This window comes from Dipodomys spectabilis, unplaced genomic scaffold, assembly GCF_019054845.1.
Source record: "Dipodomys spectabilis isolate Male_0828 unplaced genomic scaffold, ASM1905484v1 ptg000002l, whole genome shotgun sequence".
NCBI classification, from domain to species: domain Eukaryota; kingdom Metazoa; phylum Chordata; class Mammalia; order Rodentia; family Heteromyidae; genus Dipodomys; species Dipodomys spectabilis.
Genome location: NW_024870679.1, coordinates 11547742 through 11571161, shown reverse-complemented (window position 1 = coordinate 11571161; position 23420 = coordinate 11547742). Strand labels below are relative to the sequence as shown.

The 23420-nt window shown below is 40.1% G+C and overlaps 1 protein-coding gene across 1 annotated transcript in view; it reads right to left on the bottom strand.

Annotated features, from left to right (window-relative positions):
• Plppr5 (phospholipid phosphatase related 5) overlaps nucleotides 1-23420 on the bottom strand; it is a 170778-nt gene that overhangs the window by 125417 nt on the left and 21941 nt on the right. The window contains exon 3 of the mRNA XM_042683186.1: nucleotides 113-341. Coding sequence (XP_042539120.1) covers nucleotides 113-341 — 229 coding nt within the window. The remainder of the gene's footprint in view (nucleotides 1-112; nucleotides 342-23420) is intronic.

Sequence of the window (23420 nt, the reverse complement as noted above, 5' to 3'; positions counted from 1 at the left end):
GGCGCGGGCGGCGGCGGCGGAGCTGGGGGGGGGGGGCGGCGGGCTGCGAGGTGCGGGCCGGGCTGCGGAGGGCGGAGGCGGCTTCCCCCCACACACACCCACACCCACACACCCCGGTGCCCGGCGCGCCCCGCGCGCCCGCTGCAAGCGCCGCCCGCCCCCGGCGCGGGCTGGTGCGGAAGGGCGGTGGAGCCCCCGGGTGACTGGCGGGCGGCTGCGCCCCCTCTCGGCGCCCCCCGCACCCCCTCTCCGGTCCGGGGGAGCGTTGGCCGGACGGAGGCGCGCTCGGGGCTCGGCGTCGGCGGGTGGACGCGGTGGAGCTGCGGAAGCTCCTGGCGGATCTGGGGGGGGGGGGGGAATGAGGGGAGGGGGGAGGGGGGGAGAAAAAGAAGAAAAAATATCGCAATCCCAAAAAGGGGAGGGGAGGCACGAGCGCTGGGGCTTTTAGAAACTCCCTTTCGAGGCACCAGCTGGGCTGTTGGAGAAAACCCCGCAGGCGCCTGGGAGAATGGTGCGTGCTTCCCCCCCTTACCCCCCCCCCCCCCCGCCCCAGGTCTCAGCAGCGCCCCGGCTCCGCGCAGCGCAAAGCGCGGGATGCGGCCGCGGCGCGAGTTTCGGCCCGCGCGTGCCGGGGCGCTTGGCCACTCGGGGCTCCCTGGGAATATGATGATCTCAGAGGACCTGGGACTCTGGGGGAGGGTGGGAGTGAGGGGGGGAAATCTCTCCTCCCCCCCTCCCTCCGGCGTCCCAGAGCTTTGTGTGTTCAAGCCCAGGATCGCCGCCCCCAGTTCCAGAAGCCTCTTCTCCAGTGCACCCGGCGACTCCTTCCTCCTCTCCAATTAGCACATCTGGCTCCTCGGGGTCCCTTGATGAGCTGCTTGTGAGAGCAGGCATTGCAGATTTCTGGGACACAGCGGTACCCCCCCCCCAATCCAGGACTGCTAGGGGAAGGAGGTGGGGAGTCTTCCCTTCCTCCGGGCTCAGGTGAAAGGAGAGGGAGACTGAGGCAGAGGCATGGCAGTGCATACGAAACACACCCAACACGCACCCGTGTGCAGGTGGAAGGTGCTGTGACATTGCGGTAGGGTCATGCTCAGTCTGTCCTGTTATGACGTGACTTGGGTGGGGGGAGGTGTCTCTGGCGTGCAAGCTTAAGGCAAGATCCATTTGGCTATCAGACCCTTGCTCACAGCCCCAGACTCCAGGGAGCAGGTGAGGAAAGCTTTGTAAACCAGGCCAGGGGAGGAAAACAATCATAACACCTCTCCCCTTCCTTCTTAATTAAAATGCAGAATTATCCCAGCAGTTTCCAGAACATTAATTCATTTTAATGGGATGTAGCTTGATGGTTTTTAGAGGTGTGCCTTGATCATTAAGAAATACAACACAGTTAGGTCAAAAAAGAAACAAACAAAAAGAGCAGTATCAATATGGCACTTGATGGTAGGTGGGGGGAGGAGCAGCCGTGGCCAAGTGGATTTCTTTAATGCTGAATAGATATTAGATGGTCACAAACAGCATACATCAATTATTTAAGAGCATGCGATCACGCGAAGTGACTTGGCTAACAGGCATTTTTGGCCAATGAGAGGTACCTGGCTCCTAAATGAACAAGAGCAAATGAGTTGTCTTCTTAGGAAAATATATGATAAAGATGGCGTGGTTTAAACCGTCATCCAGAAAAAATAAAATGAAATCATCTTTCTAAGACCCTTTGGGTGGGGGAGGAGTATTGCATCACTTCTCTAATTCAAAATACGGACTCTCACCTCTCAACCACATCAAATTTTTGCAAGAAGGACATTAATTATGAAGGGCATCTCATTTGTTCCAGCTAGCCAAAACGTGCATTGTCTTCAGAATTAAAATGTACTGTGAGACACAGACAATGTACAGGTGTGTCCGTACCCCACAGGTAACACAGAGCCACAGTACCCGACACATGTAGTTATGCAATAAATATTCCCTGAATAAATTAAGGAGCTTGCTCCTTTTAAGACAGAGGGCCAATGTCTTCTGGTATAGGATTCGTCAAGGATCATCTGTATGTCCCCGGTTTAACAGCTGCCTGGTCTCAGTGGCACATATGTTGGATGGGCATAAGTTTGTTGAGTGTCAGGGCAAACGCCCTGCTACCTCTTCAGACTCTCCCTATTCTACCCAAGCTCCAGTGCCACCTCTGTCTCTGGCCGGCTCTGGAAACTGGAGCCACATCCTGGACCTCCTTCTGCTTTACTTTCCTCACCAATAAAATTGAAATCCTTCTACAAACCTACTTAACAATGTTGATATAAGGATTAAGTGATGCACAGTTTTGACATGAAATGAGTACCCATATGGCCTTTAAATTAATAAAAAAAAAAATTAACTTCTAGGAGCCAACTCTGGTGGCACATTTCTGTAATCTCAGCTAGTCAGGAGGGGAAAACAGGAGGATCTAAGTTCCAGGCTGGCATGGGAAAAGTTAGCACAAGATCCTACATAGAAAACAAATGACAGAGCAAAAGGATTGGAATTGTGACTCAAATGGTAAGCACCTAAGCATGAGGTCCTGAATTCAATCCCTAGAGCTGAAAAAAAAAGTTAATTTAGGTAACTTCTAAACGTAAATATTTAGCTTACTACTAGTAACTTAGATCTCCAGCCATTTCCTCCTCATTTTGTGGCTTATGAAATGCTTCTGAGCTCATTTTATAGGCTTATGATACCCTGCCTTTTTTTTCTACAGGTTATCCATCTCAGAAATAAGATTTCTTTCCTTCAGAATTTTAATATCCCCATCATTTATCAAGTTGAGATAGCCAAGAAGGGCTGTTGACGGGACCCACGGTTGGCTAACCATTCAGTGATGCAATTTGAAGTTAATATGAATCTTAACTTACATTCTTGTGATATCAACATTGAAAGCACCTTCCTTGAAGCAGACTGGATATTCAGAAGAATGAAGGAAGATGACAGAGAATGCATTACAGTCCCTTCGCACTGCTTACTTTGCCTTCTTAAGCTTGAGATCCTTTCAGGTAAAATTTTTCTCTAGGCTACTTTTGGAAATTAAATGAGCATATATCAATTACCTGATCCAAAGAAGTTACCTACTTAGCCTACTTCTTCACTTTATTTACTATTAAATCATGTAAGCTAACACTTTCCCAATATGCATCATTTTAACTGCAAAGAATACTTTGAAATCCTGCTTCGGTTTTTATTTACATTTTTGGCTCTTTGTCGATTAAAACCAGCTCTGCAGATATTTAATCTTTTGGATCCAGATTACCTTCTTAAGTTAATTTAGTTCTTAAGCACATCATTGTGATTTCAAATGTAGTATGGCAATCTGCTTTTCTTAACAAAGCATTCTGTCCTTCAGACTCTCCCTGTTCTACCCCAGGAGGCTAATCTAAGTGGGGAAAAATGTAGAATTTGTTTGTCTTTTTATTTCCCAACTTCTGGTCATTTCCATCGCATATAGATACTTATGGCTTCACAACTCTTTCACCCCCATTGATTCTCCAAGGTAAAATACTGAGACAAAGCATGGAGGGAGGGGATTCACTTATGACCTCAATCCCTCCCTTCTCTCCACTCCATTACTATATTCCCTAGAAAGAGTAGCTATACACCAAACAGACAATACTATCATTTACCCATGTGGGTCCAGGACTATTCTTCCATTAAAGACACATGTATAAAAGGCCCAGGTAGAAGGGATGTTGATGTTATAATAAAGGTCAAGAAAACTGACTAACCTTTGGGCAGGCAGGCATTGAGCTGTGTGGATGGCTCGATAGTAGAACTATTCTCTCCATTTAAGTTAGAAGGTACCTGCTGAAAAAGTCCAGAAGATCTCCTGACTCAGAATTATTATGATCTGAAAGCACTGTACCACTAGTTCACACAAGTAATCTTAGCTACTCAGGAGGCTGAGATCTAATTATCTTAGTTCAAATCTAGCCCAAGCAGACAAATCTGAGTCTTATCTCAAATTAACTGGCAAAAAGCTGGAGGTGGAAGTACGGTTCAAGGGTAGAGTGCCAAAGAAGCACATAAGTTCCTGGGTTCAAGCCACATTGCCAGCATAAAAAAAAATACTATTTTAGTTCTCTATATGACAAATCTGTTATTTTTGAATTTCTGCTATGAGCAAGGATTTAGCACTCCTTCATTTATAGACAGAATGTTTGGTAAAGATATATTGAAGATAATGTCAATTTCTATGCTTCAAATAACTAATATGTCTAGATATTTTCCTGAAGTTTTCTCATTCCCATCCTATGTACAAAAACCAGAAAAAAAGTAATACAGTCTTTAATGTACACCTTAGCAGAAAGGACTTAACAGACCATTCCTTGATAGGAATGGTCTCCAGAAGACTAAACAAAAAACAACAATGAAAAAAACCTATATTTATAATGTTAAACCTGAGCTAGAGATATTTAAGAAGATTCAAGAGTGAGAAGTTCCATGGCTTTGCACTAATGAGGAATTCTAAATATTAGCATATAGATTGGCAGAAGATCTCCTGAGAGTAGCCTAGAAAGAAGTTGCCTTTAAAAAAAATAGGCCAGATAACTGGTTTCACAATAAGGGAGGACACCTGGTAGTTTATCGTATAATTATTGTATGTGTACTGCAAATGGCAGTATCCAGTAGCTCATTCCTAGACTGGATTCAGAGAATGACTGCATATACTCATCTCTTACCTTCCTGGCTACTGATAAAAGAGCACCCTGGAGCATAACTGAGAATAACACACGGAACTGGTTAAATCAAAACGTGGTCAGATGTGATGTAATCCTGTGTGCCTGCATGCCTGTAAACCCAGCAATTGAGGGGTTAAGGCAAGGGGATCAGAAATTCAAGGCAAGCTTGGACTATATAAGACTGTGAAAAAAAATGAAAAAAGAGAGGATGGGAGGGAGAGAGGAGAAAGGAGGGAAGGAGGAAAGGAAGGAAGGAGGGAGGAAAGGAAGGAAGGAAGGAAGGAAGGGAGGGAGGAAGGAAGGAAGGAAGGAACAAAGGAAGGGAAGGAGGGAGGGAAAGGGAGAAGAGGGAAGGGAAGGGATTAAATGTGGTCCTTAAAAACATCCACACAAATTCAAAGACATGTCATTCTGAATGATGAAAAGAGCCTGGAACATCTGGGATTACACTCTTGCCCTCTTCTTACTGGCACCACATAGGACTTACCTCACAAAATGACTTCCAGTGTGTGATTAGGAGGCAGCTTCTTTCTCAAGAGAGAGGAAAGACAAATGGCTAGAATGTTAATTTGAGTGCCTGTCTTTCTTGTGCCAACTATAATGGCATGTTTACTCAAAGGCCAGATGCTATGAACTGAACAAGTGGTACTTATCTTTAGCTGGGACCACTGAGACATCTTTACAGTGCCTTAATCTGACAGTATTATGGTGTATTCTGCCCTTGTACATTTTTCATATTGAATAGTTTTAACTTTCAACACATCTGTCATAAACAAAGCATATATTTCCTTAATGAAGCTTGTTATGTTTTAGTGAAGATGCATATCAAAATTAGTGGATGGGAAGGAAAAAGAACCAAAATAGTTGATCAAATATGAAGGTTGGGAAAAAATGGAAACATTTAATATAATACAAACTGACCTTTTCCATGTTAAAATAAAAATGTTAAATTATGAAGTTAGTAATAGTCAGTTGGGACACACTGGCCATATTCATCGCTGTGGTAATTCTGGAAGTTTCTCAGCCTTTGTGAGTCTCAGTTTGTTCTTACATATACAAAGTTGTTGAAAGGCTTGGGTTTATAAAATGCTTCATAAATGTTAAAACATTGGGGAAAATCTAAATTAGATAAAAATATAGTCCAGCAGAGAATGCCTCATCTGTGTGGATCAGGGGTTTTCTCCATCACTGAGTTCAACTCACAGAAACTCAGAATTAATCTCTGCCTGGCCTGTTTTCATGACTTTAAATTTGGGATTGTCTAAAATACCCATTGACACAGATCAAAAGGCATTCCATTCATCAATTGACATGTTTACGGGAAACCCCTTTTAAAAAACAGCACTATTCAGATAATGTAAAATAACATATCCATTGTCTTGTTAAGTATAAGGCTGTAGATGTTTAATGACTTGGGAGATTTTGAGCCATTCAGGTACCCCCCAGAAACTTCAGTAGAACAGTTTTTAAGGATAGAGATGACGGATTAGAATGCTTTGTTTTGCACAAGAACCAAGGACCCCACATTATCATTCTGCTCAGTAGAACCATAATGAAGGGGGCCTTAGTATCTCTTCTGTGGTAGCCTAAAATGTGGGTAAGGTTGCCAACATACAAGATGGAGCCCTAGTTCATGACAACCAGGGAAAATCACAGTGATTGGTCAGTGTGGGTCTTTGCCATCCCAGTACAACTCCACTCCTGCCTGGTCAGCACAGCTTTCATTGATCTATTTGGAACAGTTCCTGCATAAAAATCTTGCTGAACTGTCATTGTAGCTTCACCTTCCTTGAAGACACCTGAAAGTCATTATTCATGCTGTGATACATGAAGACACATCCTAAACTGAATCACAAATCCTGCTCATAACTCTGAGTAGCAGAATCCTTAGCAGTGATGTGGAGCGTGTGGGACAAATTGAGCTGATGACAGCTGCAAGTCCATTGTCAAAGGCAAAGCCCGTGAATGCTAATCAGCATTTGCTTCCTTGTCCTTCATGTGCCAGGTGAATGACTGAAGTGGAAAAACAGCAGAAACCGCACAACCAAGTGATTCATTTCATTCACATGTGGGTTGTAACAGCTACTGAATTAGCATCTTTAAAAACTTGGCTTAAGAGTAAATGAACCTTGTGTGTGAGTTTGTGTGTGTGTGTGTGTGTGTGTGTGTGTGCGCGCGCTCACACACTGCTACTAAGGCTTGAACTCAGGGCCTCACACTCTTACTTGGCTTATTTATGCTCAAGTCTGGCACTCTGTCACTTGAGCCCTACCTTCATTCCAGCTTTTTGCTTCTTAACTGGAGATAAAACTTATGGACTTGCCTGTCCAGACCATTTTTGAACCACAATCTTCGTATCTCAGCCTCCTAAGTAGCTAGGATTATAGGTAAGAGCTACTCGTGTCTGGCAAGTAGCTTTATGAGTACTATTTTGCATGTTAGTTTTTGAAAGAGAAGCAAACCAGAATTGGTACTGTGTTCAGAAAACTCAGTACATTTGCAAAGAACTCAACTATGAGACATTTTACTTCTACACATTTCTGGTATGTAGTTAATAGTGGTTAGAAGAAAACATATTAAAGGCATTTTTTTCATAAAATGTCCAGTTTATCCCTTCATTAATACTGAACAGAAATCAATCTCCTATACCTTTTACCACTGCAGTAATGAGCAATAAGAATTTAACTTGAAAATAGTGTCCCTCTGCCAAATATTCAGCACAGGTTGGTTAATAATTTAAAAACTCTGACAAAAATGTGGAGGATTTCTATTAATAAAAAACCCATAGTTTTCCAGGGTATCCTGGTTTATGAAGTTAATTAAAGTTTTACTACTTCATAATCTATTTTATTATAGATCTATATGAGCCCAAAAAGTATTAAAATAAGTCATCAGTGAGTGTAAAACAAACTAGAATATTTTGCCATCTATTGCTTTTGATTGAAGATGTCATTACACTATGAAGCATTGATTTTTATAATGGCATGACAATAAAATGATTAGTAATGTAAATAATAAATGATCATTAGTGAAGCAGACAAACATAACACATATATACTTCTTTCAATTTTCTCATAAAATGATTTTGCTTACATTGGTCTAGTGTATAAATGTGATTTTTTTTTTTTTTGGTAGATTGTGGGGCTTGAACTCAGGGCCTCGGCACTGTCTCTGAAGATTTTTGCTTAAGGCTAGTGCTTGGTGGTTGATTGTAGATAAGAGTTTCACAGACTTCTTGCCCAGGCTGGCTTTGAACTGTGATCCTCAGATCTCAGCCTCCTTGGAAGCTGGGATTACAAGTGTAAGACAGCAGAGCCTGGCAAAATATGCATTTGGTGGGGGAGGGTTGTCAGTCATGGGGCTTGAATTCTGGGCCAGGGCGCTGTCCCTGAGCTCTTACGCTCAAGGTGAGCGCTCTACCACTTGAGCTATAGCCGCTCAAAAAATGCTTATTTTTACGGATAGAATTTTCCACGGCTTAGTATCTTCCAGTTCAGCAATTAAAATACTTTCTGCCCTTGACCAAAAATTATTTTGCCTGTTGTTACAATTGCTTAGGTAGGGTAGGAAGAAGCCCAAGTACTTGAATAAATTATTCACATACAATCAAATCTAGGGAAGGAAAATTGAGCAAAAGCTTGATTCGTACAGTCACTAAAAGAGAATTCTAAATACTCATCTGAATTTTTTTAAAGAGGAAAAACAACTGAATCAATTGTGATTTGCCCATCTTTGCATTTCTCATGGCATGACCGAAATGATGGTAATCTGAAGGAAGTCTTCTTGTCCCAAATCCACAATCCTACTCAAACCCAGGAAGAACCAGAGGCTACAATTATGTGAGTCCCATCTAGTTAGGATTGATCTACAATTTGAATCTCTTTGGTCTTATACAAAAAAATGAAACCTCAAAGTGATTAACCATGTATGGTCACATATTTCAGAGCAAAGAAGGGGTAGTACAATTTTCGAATCTCCAACTTCTTTAGTTATACTATTTTAATCTCACAGAGGTAAATTCACAATTTATTCATTTAGTTATTTATTTATGTATTTTATTTTATGCATATGCCAGTACTGTGTTTTAAACTCAGGACCTGGGCTCTGTCCCTTAACATTTTTTGCTCAAGGCTGACACTCTATTCATTGAGCCACAGCTCCACTTTAGACTTTTTGGTGATTAATCGGAGACAAGAGTGTCATGAGCTTTCATGCCTGGGCTAGCTTAAAACCAGGATTCTCATATTTTTGCCTCCTGAGTAGCTAGGATTATAGGCTTGAACAAATGATTTGGCTAAAAGATTTTATTATAATGAACTTTCTTAGTTTTTTGGACTTACAGAATATCTATACTTGCTTGGTAGTTTGAATCACTTATATGAGAAAGGATTCTAAGCATGTCCTAAATATAGGTTCTTGGACTTCTAGTTCAGTGTGTAAAATACATAAAACAGATGTTCTGGATGTGCTAACCTGATTCATATAAAGATAAATGTTATGGAACTAGAATTTACGTGGCTAGACCTAGTTTGCGCAATTAAAAAATGTGCTTTGGGTTGAAAGAAATAAATAAGATGGCCTAGACAAACATACCTTGTACCTTGACATTACAGGAGTGCATGGGAAGGGCCATGCTTCAGTCTTGTTCATCTCAAAGCAACAACTGGTGAGTGTTGACATTTCAGGCAGAGCAAAGTGTATTTGGGGCCGAATGGGCAAAATCTATGAAAGGCACAGGACTTCCATGCGCCATTGTGTCTCACAGTCCAGGGGCCTCAGTAAATTTGGGGCCCAAGTTCCCAGACTTTTAGAACTAATCTATTTGTAATTCTACAGAAGCATAACAGTATTCCTTGGGAAGTACAAGCAAGAAGCTGAAACATGTTTCATTAGTGGGGAGGGAGAAGAGAGGGACAGATGAATGGAGAGAGAAAGGGCGGATGAATGAGTCATAATATTCAATGTCTGTATGTGAAAATGGAACCAGGTCACTTGGGGTTGAGAGAGATAGAGGAGAATGATGAAAGGGATGGCATTGATCAAGATGTACTGTGCTCAAAAGCTGAAATGTTTATAAACTAATTCTAGCTTCCACATATGAGGGGAAACATGCAACCTTTGTCATTCTGGGTCTGTCTTACTTCACTTAACATGATTCTTTTTTCCCAGGTCCTTCCATTTCTTTATAAATAATCCAATATCATTCTTCCAATGGATGAGTAAAATAGTTTAGTATATACAAGTATATACAAATGTATTAACTGTAATATGATAGATTCCAGGGAGAAGTCAAATTGTGTAATTCCTTAGAAAGGCAAAGTTCAATAAAAATAAACACCAAGAAACATACTTGAAAGAGGTAGGGTGGAGTCAAAGGGAGAGGGGTAGACAAATGAAGAGGAGAAGGAGGAAGAATGCAGTCAAGAATTCAAAGTCTAGGGGCTGGGAACGTGGTTCAGTGGTAGAGCGTTTGCCTTGCATGCATGAGGCCCTGGGTTCGATTCCTCAGCACCACATAAGCAAAAAGAAAAAAGCTGGACGTGGCACTGTGGCTCAAGTGGTAGAGCACTAGCCTTGAGCTGAAGAGCTGAGGGATAGTGCTCAGGCCCAGAGTTCAGACCCCATGACCGACTAAAATAAAATAAAAAAGAATTCAAGGTCCATGCTGCAATATTCAGAAAAACAAGGGAAGGATGGGTTGGAAGGGCTGGGTGACAATGCTGAAAGGGAAAACTTGTCAAAGTGCATTGTATTCATAAACTGCTTTGCTAAATAGCAGCTGCTGAAACTACTGAAAGATAACACAATTTTAAACATTGACACACTGAAATAAACTCCCCTGTACAACTAGTTATAAAGATATTAAAAAATTAAAACAGAAATTGAATTTTTGGTTAGAATACTCAAGTGACATGAGTTGGTTTTGGTGTTTATTGGCACCTGGTGACCAGGTATGAAATTCCTGTATCCTTTAAATGTTTTGTGATTTGGCTGCAGTACTTACATCAGTGAAGGTCCTGTCTCTAAGCAAAATAGCTGGGCAGGGGTTGGTCAAAATGTCACATATGGATTTGGGGGTGATGCAGTTCAGTGTGTATCAGCCCCCATGACTCTGGCAACTTGACTTGTTGATGTTTTAACTTAAAGCATATGAAATTTTCATTTCTAGAGGTGAAAAACATTTGATCTCTGGCTACTGGAAATGGAACATCTTGCACAAGCACATTGCAGGTTTGCCTTCTTGCTGAACTATCCAGTTGATGATCTTATAAATTATAACACTGGGGAATAATAAAGTATATTTATTCATTTTTTAATGATGTCTTTGCCTTCCAATCCAATAGATTTTAAGTGGAACACTTTATACGGTTAAGTTTGAGACCAGGTTAATTTTTATGGCCTCATTGTAAAAGTCAGAAAGCGTGAGTTAAAGCTAAATCCGTGGCACATAACTTTAATGATTTACTTGGCAGTACAATCTCACTTCAACTTTTTTCCAACCATTTACATACTGTAAATGTTAGGATGTGGAGGGCAGATTTAACGCATGTGGGAACTCAGACATATAAAATGAATAAAACAGGGACCCTTGAGGATAAGCACACACATTCTCTCTCTCTCTCCCTCTCTCTCTCTTTCTCTTTCTCTCTCTCTTTCTGTCTGTCTCTCTCTCTTTCTCTCTCTCTCTCTCTCTCTCTCTCTCTCTCTCTCACACACACACACAAACACATACACACATATATTTTTTCATCTGTGGGTCTAAATTTAATTGCTTCTTCTGGCTCTCCCTGATAAGGAAACCGTATGCTACACTCCAGAAATTTCAACAAATCAATTACTGACAAGTAATGGAGTCCTGTAGGGAGGGAGATAAGGATGCTTGGAGATCAGCTTCATCAGAGGGCTTTACCAGTGCTGGCTGAGCCACCCAGCTCCCTCTGTATCAGACAGAGTCCTGGCTCCTGCTCTTCTGCTAGATATGACTGCAGTGGGGAGCAGGGAAATATGCATGCTCCGTCCATTCCATCACATGGCTCAGCGCCCCAGTTCTGGTGGTGATAGCTTAAAACAAATGTACCCAGCGCCTGGCTAGGAACTCACTTCATTGGGTTATCTCAACTTAAAAAAAAGCATACAAACTATCATTTTTGTAATGGTAGAATAACACTTATTTTATGAATTTACAATATGCCAAGGTCTACACCAGGCACAGTACAACAGATTGTCTTCACCTGCTCACAAAAAAACAATTATTGAAAAAGTCAGTATCCTGAGTTTCCATATCCCAAACTCAAGAATAGAAAATTTTCTAAAAATATGTACTTACACTACCTTAGCTTACTAACAGATGGGAGGGAAGGCAAACACATTTGATGATTTACTATGTGCCAGACACCTTAGAGGCTTTAATTCTGTTTAATTCCTCCTAAAATTCTCTGAAATAAATATTATTCATCACGTTGCAAATCTGTGGCTCAGAGAGACTTTTCCCACTTGTCCACCTTTAATAACTTGAAGAAGAACTGATGTTCAAATCGAGATCTGGCTACTTTCCAAGATATTTCTGTTGCAATATACTGACTAAGGTGATAACCAGTTCTACAAATATTACATAGTATTAAAATATAATATAAACCACGTATGGTGGTTCACTCCTATAATCCTAAGTAGTTGATAAACAGAGTTCATATTCAAGGCCAGCCCAGACCAAGAAAGAAAAAATAATGATTAGTGAGCTCTCCCATTTATAAAACAAACCAGGTTTGATGATTCAGACCTATAGTTCTCATGATCCCAAAAGCCATAGGTAAAAGGATTAGAGTCTAAGGCCAGCCTAAAGGCAAAAATGCAACATTCTATCTAAAACAATAAAGTAAAAAAAAAAAAAGGCTGGGCATATGGCTTAAGTAGTATATAACACCTGCCTAGTAAGCATGAGGCCTTGAGTTCAAGTCCTGGTTATCAACAAAGACAAATGAATACATAAAATAAAATGCATGTATGAGCATTAAAATATACCTGGGTTTTAAAAAGAGGTAGTATAACCAAATAACAGAATAGCACTCAATAATAAAAAGGGGCTAGCTTTGTAAATCAGACCGTCAAAGGCATTGTGTTGAGTGAAGGATCCTGGTCCAGAAGGTCATGCCCTTGTAGCATTCTATGTAACTCTTGCACCGACACAGCTATGGTATTGGAGAACATATGTACGGGATAGGCATGTGACATAATGTGACCCTGTGTGACATGGAAGTTCTCTGGGCCTGAGAAAGTGTTCTGCATCTTGATTGGTTTGGTGACTAGCAGAACTTTCGTGTGTCATAATTCTTGGAACTGCACACAGAGACCTCAAAACAAAAATGAAATGTGTACAACATAAAAGTATTATGTGGGATAATATCCATAGAGTAATAAGATTTCTGACACTTTTATGTGTTATTCTTACACAGAAGGCGGTGTGTTTTGTGACACTCTGTAGTCCCTCTGTGAGCAAGTACATAATTTACCCGTTTGCAGGTTGATAGAAAATCAGACTGAGGTATAATGAAGAGGAAACCTAAAGGTCTTTTTGAAGCTGGTTTTCATATTGTTTTCTTTTGATTTGTTACAGTACTACAGCTTGAACTCAGGGTCTAGGCACTGTCCTTTAGCTTTGTGCTCAAAACTGGCATTCTACCACTTGCGCCACAATTCCACTTGCAACTTCTTGGTGGTTAATTGGAGATAAGATTCCCATAGACTTTTCTACCTGGGATTGGCAGGAAACTGATTCTTGAATTTCCATCTCCTGAGTAGCTAGGATTGTAGGCATGAGCCACCAGGTGCCCAGCTTCAGATCGTTTTATCCTGAGGAATTTTGTGAACTTCCCAGGCCACCAATATTCAGAAGAAAGAAAACGTAAATAAGTTCCAACTCCCAAGGATCCTTCCTTGTGCTAGTGGATAGACAGTAGCCTGAGCAGATGATTAGCAAGAAGTCTGCTGGTTCCTATGAAGAAGTTGAGGATTAGGCAGAGGAATTGAAACAAACAAACAAAAAAAGAACAAAAACCTCGCACCAGTTGAGCATAGCCAAATGGAGTTGGGGCTGAAGCTGGGCCAATGTAAGGAGAGAATGCCAGAATTCAATCTGGTGATGTTAGAAAAAGGTCACCCCTGACCACATCCTAATCTAAATCTGTTAACTTAAGTCGTTATTGAAGGATAGTGATGGAGGCTGGGGAGGGATCAAGTGGCACTGTTTATGGTTCTCCTGTAGCTTTTGAAAGGTGATTGACTCTTCCCAAGAGTCCTAGCATGCTACTAAATGTGTTAATGTATGTGAAAAACATACGATAAATGATAAGATCCAACAGAAATGTCCGTTGCTATTAACCTTGGAACTGGAAGCCTAGCTCAGTGGAATATATTAAACTAGAGGGTTAACATCTGTAAGGTAACCAAAATTTCAAATGATGAGTCTTTCAAATGTTTCAGGGGTAATATGCATGTACCCACACTCTGTGCAAACATTCACACTGCACATTAATAAACACATATCAATGAGCTGAGAATCGTGAATTACTCAGTAAAACCACAGTAGCCCATCTTGATGAGAAGATTACCCTTTCAGGAAAATCCCATTAAAATGCAAATATGTTAAATAAATCAAATTTGAGGGGCCAAATTTTCTGGGAGGAGGGGAAAGTAGTCTGCCAGCAATACTGCATCTCTACGGAATTTCCATCTGAATTATACTAATGATGTGCAGAGTGAGAGTAGAATGAAGGAAAAATTTCTGAGACTAAAGCTTCAGTTTTAGCAGATGTATGTTCTGATAACTAAAACAAAATTAGCTGGATAGAATCCTTGCACACATTTTAACTGGAAGAGAGCTCTTCTGCAATAAGCAATGCACAGGGGAAATAAGGAAATATACCCTAGTTTAAAACAACATAATTCATCGAGATCAAAATATTAAGTACACTGATCACATTACCCTATTATCTTTCACTAGGAATGCTGGGTAAAAGCATGCATGAGTTCTGTTCTAACAATGGCTTTCTCGGGCAGATCTCTTCTCCCAACTGATTCACCACAGATAGCAAGCATGTCACATTTGGTGCTTCTCTGGCTGCCAGGCTTTTCAAATGAAAACTAAGATTTAGGCTGAGATAGTAAATAGCTATTGGATTTATCATCAGTGTCTCATTCTGCCAGATGCTCAGTCAGCCTTGTAAAGTCATGTAGAAGATCCTGTTTTAGGGAATCCAGTGAAGAAGTCTGTGACAATCTCAAAACACTGCCATGGTTGACTTTTGACACCTCCAGAGAGCCCTGACTGTGTTCTGCAACTCCATCGTCCTTTATTCTGAAAAGGTTTCCAGACTTTTCCATATATTGCCATCACTTGGGGTAGAAGTGGGGGTAGAAAATTTACATCTCTTGTTGTCCAGGCCACATGAAGACCCATTAAACCAGAATGTCTGGAGGGGAATCCAGACAGTCTCTTTTCTTTTTTGATTTTTGTTTGTCGGTTGTGGGACTTGAACTCTGGGCCTGGGCATTGTTCCTCAGCTCTTCAGCTCAAGGCTAGTACTCTACCACTTGAGCCACAGTGCCACTTCCAGTTTTCTGGTGGTTTATTGGAGATAAGAGTCTCACAGACATTCTGTCTCCAGTTGGCTTTGAACCACAATCCTCAGAGCTCAGCCTCCTGAGTGGCTAGGATTACAGGCATGAGCCAATGATGCCCAGCCATATTTTTAAATAATCTCCAGGTTGTTCTAACATGCAGGAAAAAAAATTGAGAAGCACTATTTTATGAGCAGTTTTATACAGAACATATTGCCTGACATGTATTTGTAGCATAGAAGATAAAACCAGGCCCTAAAACCAAAAGTTTTTTAGCTACTAGAGTTCACTCAGACCTTTTTTCTGGAAGGAAGTTCCTCAGTAGTCACTCAGACACTTAAAGACACATAGTAAACCCACATTAATTGCATAACTTCATAGCACAAGAATAGCATACTGGTTTTTAAACTATATTATAAAATTATAAAAGATATATGTAATGATAAACTCATGCTGTTCAGAAAGTGTAGAAATTATCTTTTTCCAAAGTTTTGGGGTTGAAAAGCTATTAGATGATAAGTGACAGTAATTGGCCTCTTGAGCCAATCTATCCTAGGAAAGTAATTCAGACTTTAGGAAAAAAAGAGCATTGGTTTAACCACATTAATTGGAAAAAAATAAAACCTTAAATCTTCAGGAAAAAAAATGCTTGGTAGAATAAATTATGGATTGACAATTCAAACGTATCTCATGTAGCAAATAAAATTATGGTCAAAGAATGTTACAAACATTGGAAATATTTTGTTGTAATTAGAATTAGACTCAAAGCTTTCTATTCTTCCTTTCTATTTCTCTAGTTTCCAAATTTTTCTTGAGGAAAAAAAATCACATTACATATAATGGAAAACAAAAAACCATATTAAGATTGCTAAACACTGCATGCATGAATATTTCAAGCCACCATAATGATACCAAACATAGTAAACAAATAGTGCCCACAAAGGAATCATCTTGTGTAAGTCCAATTCTTTATCTCTGTCACAATTCCACAACTTCTGTCAGAATTTAGACAAAGTGGACTGACGTGAGGCCTGGAGTAGTTAGTAAACATTTCACCAAAAAAGGTAGGATGTGATTGGCAAATCTCATGTATCTAGATTTCTGTAAGAAAACTAAGCAGGAGTCCAAAGCCTTAGAATTTCAAGTAAGATGTCGACAGTAGTGAGACTGGTGTATTTGACAGGCTGTTTTGAAGATTAACTGAGCCAAAGAGGAGATTCAAAGTTGAGAAGTGAGAAATTGTTTTAAATAAGTAGACTGGGCTCAAATAGTCACCAGTCTTAGTAAAACAGACCTAATACTGCGAAATTTGTCCCTGAAACAATAGAAAGTCTTTTTAACTTTTGGATTAGGAGACAGATAAGACTCAAACATCACACTGTAAAGAGTTTGGGGACGATGGTTTCTATAGTCACTCACAAGATAGAGGCTTAGGAGGCACATTATAATCAACTGAGAAACCAAGGGAGTGATCCTTTAATGTAAGATGACCTTGATGGCCGTGGCCAAATTTAATCTAATCATCTCTCCCAATTGCTCATGCATATTGATGCCTTTCTTTAATCTCAAAACAGAAAATGCTCCTTCACATAACCGATAGATCCTTCATGGCTCCCAGCAACCTTCAGCTCCCTGACACGGTTCCATTTTCTCTGTACCCCTGTACCTGCTTCCCATTCCTGTATCAACCACATGCATTTGCATGTGCATTCTGCCACTTGAGAGCTTCCTCCCAAGAACTTCTCTGGCTCATTAATTCCTACTCATATTTTACTTTTCAACTTAAGTGTCACTTCTCATGGGAGTTGTCTCCCATCTCTTGACTGCTGCCCATGAAAGACTCACTTAGTTTCAAGGACATTTGACCTTGAACTGGTCTCTATGGAGATCATGTAACTGTTTGGAACAGTATTTGGTAACTCTTTGTTCACTCTGCTAAAATCCTATGAGAGATGTTTTACCTTGTGTTTATATCTCCACTGCTTAGAAAGGTTCCCTTGTCACCAAATCAAAATTGAGTAGGTGAATGCATGATAAAGTATGGAATAGGATGACAGAGAAACAATTGGGAAAAAAGGATAGATAATTCCAAAATCTCTACCTCCAAGTCAACTGTCTACATACAGATGACAAGTGAACAGTAAGGATAAGGGATATCATTATGTCGAATATGATGTCCTCTGTTTCTCTCATGGAAAGACTCCTACCAGCGTAGCACTTATGATATCTTACTCATTTCTGCCTGAAGTGATTTATCTGTGACAGCAAATTGCCTTGGTTCGTCTTTTCCACTGGGAAAAACCTTATCTAGTTAAACACTGGAACATAGGAGGATTTAGCTTCTCATTTGTGGAGGAGGAGGCACCTTTACTGGACAACTTTTTTCTTAGAATAAGTTCTTCTCATTTCAGAGGATGGAGTAAGTAGAGTGGCAGAAAAGATAGCATCTTGTTTTGATCACTGATCCATGCAAACAGTTAATATCCAGTTGCGGCTCTCCTGTAATTAATTATCCAATTGGTTTAAAAAATGAAATGGAATTCAGTATCCCCCTAGAATCCAATATTCTATGAAACTTTACAAATGAAAGTATAAGATGAAGGATAGTAAAGTAATCAGGGAAAAGGAAAGTGATCACCAAACATGTCTGTAGACATGTTTTAGTCTTTTTTTTTCCTTTCCTTTTCTTTTTTGTCAGTTGTAGGTCTTGAACTTAGGGCCTAAGTACTGTCCCTGAACTTTTTTGCTCAAGACTTGCATTCTACCACTTTGAGCCACAGCTCCACATCTGATTTTCTGGTGGTTCATTGGAGGTAAGAGTCTCACGGGCTTGGGTTGGGAAGGTGACTCAGTGGTAGAGTGCTTGCCTTGCATGCATGAGGCCCTGGGTTCGATTCTTCAGCACCACATAAGCAGAAAAAGCCAGAAGTGACGCTATTGCTCAAGTGGTAGAGGGCTAACCTTGAGCTGAAGATCTGAGGGACAGTGCCCAGGCCCAGAGTTCAGGCCCCACAACTGACAAAAAAAAAAAAAAAAAAGAGTCTCACAGGCTTTTCTGCCTTGGCTGGCTTTGAATGTTGATTCTCAGATCTCAGTATTCTGAGTAGTTAGGATTACAGGCATGAGCTACCAGTTGCCAGATGTTTTGTTTTTTGTTGTTATTGATTTTTTTAGGGGAAGAGATATGTATATATTTGATCATTGAAAATCCATAGACATACCCCTAGAGTGAATGAATAAGCCATAAGAGGTTCACAGGGATCAATTTGAACAGGATGAAAGAAGACAATAAAGGTGAGCTAGCTATTAAATCCAGCCTTGGAGGAGCCATGCTTCCCTCCCTGAACACTGGAGTGAGAGGAGAGACCTGAAGATAGCCAAGAGTAGCTGGTGAGTTCCTCCACCAAGAGAAGGTTCAAAAAAATCAGAGAGAATGTAGATCGATAAAAACTTAATGTTCCCAAGAAGGCTGGTGGCTTTCAGTTTATTTGAAAACAGACCCTGCTCCCTCTTTAATTTAGTTCTGGCATCAAATTCTCTCTTGTAGAAGATAGAGTAAGAAGTTTTCTAAAATAGGCCACACTGATTAAAAGATAAAATTTTGTGAGGATATAAAGTCATAAAGGACCAAGGTGTCCCAATTTTGAGACCTCAAGTCTCATGAAAACTAAGCTTTATCTTCCAGTCCAAAGGCAGATCTTAAGATTCCTGTCTCTAGGAAACACACCCTTCGCTCTTGGCCCTCTACCATCCTCCCTTCCTCCTTTCTTAGGGAAAAAAATAGTACAGATGAACCACTTTTCTTTTCCTCTTTTAGCCACTCAACTGTCTGATGAATATGACTCCTTTTTTAAGGAATCATATATCAGCACCACTAAAGTTGTGCCAAATCCACCAATTGATCCAGGTCCACGTTTTGAGGTTGAAGTAAGTCATGAGAAGAAGCAATGGAGAGAGGGAGGGGAGAGTAAAGCAGAAAGTTATCTCACAAGAGTTTCATGGGAAAATCAGAACTGGCTCTCACTGGCGGAAGTCAGAACCCAGGCATGACCCTGCCCTCTTTTATTCTGTGAGGAGAAAGATAGAGTCTCAAGTGTAGATTTGTGGAATGTAATCAATGGCAAATCATCTTTTAATAACGATTGTCTACAACAAACTTGAAGCCCACACATATGAATTAATTATATGAATTAATAATCAATATTAATTGTATTAGTTACTCCTTACTTTAAAAAGCAGAAAGTACAGAAGGACTATGGGAATTCAACAATTTTTTCCGGGTAAATGAATGCTGGTATGCATTGAAAATGAACCTACCCTAGAGCAGGAACAAATTGCTTTGAAGATGCAATTAAAAATATAACAGTTCTCATTCATTGTTATGTCTCCTCCATGGTATAGATTGTACAATTTCATTCAAAGTTTTTGCGTTATTATTATTTAACATTGCAAACATTCAGAAAAGTGACAAAATAATATGTTTTAAAAACTCTGGTTTCACCACTCCATTAAAAATATTATGGAAAATTTACAAAGTACAAAGAAAAAAAATAGCTGTTCTTATTGCTTACCTTTAATCATTATCTCCCTATCATCAATCTTGATTTATTTGTACTCTTTTTCTTCATTCCTCAGATTATTTGGAGGTAAATTTTCATTGTCATTTAATGCATAAATAATTCACTGTAATATCACTCAGTAACAAACATTCTTTGAAGAAAAACCAAAAATGGAATAAGTACACTCAATAATTAATATTTGCTATTTATTATAACATCTAATATCAGTACTGAAATTTTCTCATGTTTACTTTTTTATCATTTGTACAAATAAATATCCAAATAAGGTTTCAGCTTTGAGGCTGGACATTATGATGCTGTTATCTCAGCTGCATGAGAGGTGAACATGAAGGATAAAGGACTGAGACTGGCCCCAGTCCTACACATCCCTGTGGTTTAAGTTAGATGGGAGGGAGAAGTAGGAAAATGGTGGTCTGAGGCCAGCTGAACAAAAGGTAACTGAAAATAAAGGCAAAAAGAAAAAAAAAGGAAGAAAAAAAAAAGGTCAAGGGAGAGACAGAGAAAGAAAAAAAGACAGAAGGAAAGAAAGAAAAAAGAAAGGAAGGAAGGAAGGGAGGGAGAGAGGGAGAAAGAAAGAAACAAACAAACAAACAAACAAACAAAGAAAGAAAGAAAGAAAGGTAGAAAGAAAGAGGAAGGAAAGACAGAAAGAAAGACAGAAAGAAAGAGGAAGGAAAGACAGAAAGAAAGACAGACAGAAAGAAAGACAGGCAGAAAGACAAGAAAGAAAGAAAGAAAGAAAGAAAGAAAGAAAGAAAGAAAGAGAAGAAGGAAAGACAGAAAGAAAGGAAAGAGAGAGAGAGAGAGAGAAAGAAAGAAAGAAAGGAAAGAGAGAGAGAGAGAAAGAAAGAAAGAAAACTGGGTATAGGTTAAGTGATAGAGCACTTGAGCACAAGATCCTGAATTCAAAACCCAATACTATTAAAAATGTTTCAGACTTTGCAGTTGATTAGTAAGGCTAATTTCTGTGCTAATTTATAGGCTCCCCATCTGTAAGTTTTCCCTTGTCACTAATCATGGAAGACAGTCGTTTGGGTAATAGAGGCCCCACCATCTGGATTTTGATGACTGCATCCTATAGGGAATGGGCAGCATTCCTTGTACTTTTGGGTATTTAGGTCTAGTTTGTGGATTTGGGGCAATAATACTTTATAGGCATTGTAAATATGTAGCATGATTTGTTTTTCTCTGAGTAATATTATAAAACAAATGATGATTGTTACTGAGATCAGCTCATTCTTCTAAAGATTTAATAATTTTGGTATTTATGTATGAGCTATAATAACTCTATGGACACTTTTTGAGGGGGGTCAGGTTGTGGGGCCTGAACTCTAGGCCTGGGTGCTATACCTCAGCTCTTCAGCTCAAGGCTAGAGCTCTACCACTTGAGCCACAGCGCCACTTCTGGCTTTTTTCTTTTTGCTTATGTAGTGCTGAGGAATCGAACCCAGGGCCTCAGGCATGCAAGGCAAGCGCTCTACCACTGAGCCACCTTCCCAGCCCTCTGTGGACACTTTAGTCAATTATTTGGTTATGAAGTAGTACAGTTCATGTGGGGAAGCAGGGGAAATTATCTGATTGTGAGCATGAAAATATGAATCTATTTCATAACAGCCTCTGAGGGTGAGTGATGAACTTTTACATATTACTTATTTGATATATTGATAGACTATATTCTCAAAATAACTTTTTATTCCCAAGTAATTATGTATTTCATAATAATTATGTATTATATGTAATTGTAAGCTTTTCGTTTTAAAGGTATTTGACCTATACCAGACAATTTGGTTGTAATTTTGTGTGTGTGTGCCAGTCCTGAGCTCAAGGCTAGTGCTCTACCATTTGAGTCACAACTTCTCTTCTAGCATTTTGGGTGTTAACTCCTGCCCACAATGGCTTCAAAGTATGATCCTTGGATCTCAACATCCTGAGTAGCTAGGAGTGCCATAAGTGCCCAGATTGAATCAGGTTTAGAAACTTTCTTGGATGGCTCCTATAGAGAGAGTCAGACTTTTCCAATTTGCATGATTCCTATTCACCTGATTTTCTATGTTTAGGATTTATTTCAGTCATCTTAATGTTTACAAAAATGCTTTTATCGTCTTCTGCCCCATTTATACTATGCCCTCATTGAGAACACAGATTGTAAAGAACGAACCTTTGAATGTAAGTATACTTACACACTTAACCTGAGGTTCTGACCTTTCCTAGCTGTGCTATTCGGGGACACCATAATTGCTCAGAATCTCAGTTTCCTTATCTGCTAAATGGCAATGTACCAAAAAGGGTTAAACAATGCTTGTAGTATATTTGATGTAATTTCTAACTCTATGATCCTATTATTATCATTTATGTCAGTAGAGGTTAATAAACGTAAGGAGGACAGGGCGTCCTCTGGAGAAAGCTGAGGAACAGATCAGAGAGCCTGATGTAAGCGCTGATACAAGAAAAGCACTGCTGGGGGTTCCACTGGGGACAGAAGCAGCAGGTCACCCCGTGACTCCCCTAATTAGACCAGGAGTGACAGCTAGACCAGTCCCACGAGACAACTCTCAATTGAGGCTGCCCATAGCTGCCTGCAAAGATAGGTTAAAAAAAAAAGTAGGACACACAAGGGACAGTTCTCAGAAACATCTTCTTTACATTGGTGGCTGTGAAGTTAGACGGCTCCTTTAAGAGCGTATTTAAGGCAGATGCATGGTCTTATAAGTTCAGTTGTGTTGTCCCAACAACAACAAAAACAAAAATCTATTATAGTTCTAAGCCAGGACTTTAGAACATCACCTTACTTGGCAATAGGGTCTTTTCAAGCATAATCAACTTAAGATGAGGGCATCAAGATGTCCCTAATCCAATATGACCAGGGTCCTTATGAAAAGGATGAAGTAGGACATGGAGACAACAACGCAGAGGGAGAAAAAAGAAATGCAGGGAGAAGAAAGCCACAAGGATGGTTTCCAACAGAAGCTAGAAGAGAGGAGACTCACCCTAGAGCTGCCAGAGAGTGCATGACATTGCCAACACTTCACTTTCAAACTTGGACCCTCCAGAGCTGTGAAACAAAATACTCCTGGTGTTATAAAACAATAACCCTTCCTTCCTTCCCTCCTTCCTTCCTTCCTCCCCTCCTTCCTCCCCTCCTTCCTTCCTTCCTTCCTTCCCTCCCTCCCTCCCTCCCTCCCTCCCTTCTTTCTTTCTTCCTTTCTTTCTTTCTTTTTTCTTTCCTTTATTTGCTTTGCCTGCCTTCCTTCCTCCCTTCCTTCCTTCCTCCCTTCCTCTTTCTCTCTTTCTCCTCTTTCTCTTTTTCTTTCTCTTCTTTTCTTTTCTTTCTCTCTTTCTGACTATTTTTTGGTTTAAACCAGGGCCTTCATGCTTGATAGTCTGATTCTCTATCAATTACTTAGGCTACTCCTTCAGTACAATATTTTGCTGATTATTTGTAGGGGGTGCAGGGGCTTGAACTTAGGGCCTCAATGCTGTTCCTGAGCTTCTTTATTGCTCAGGGTCAGCACTCTACTACTTGAGC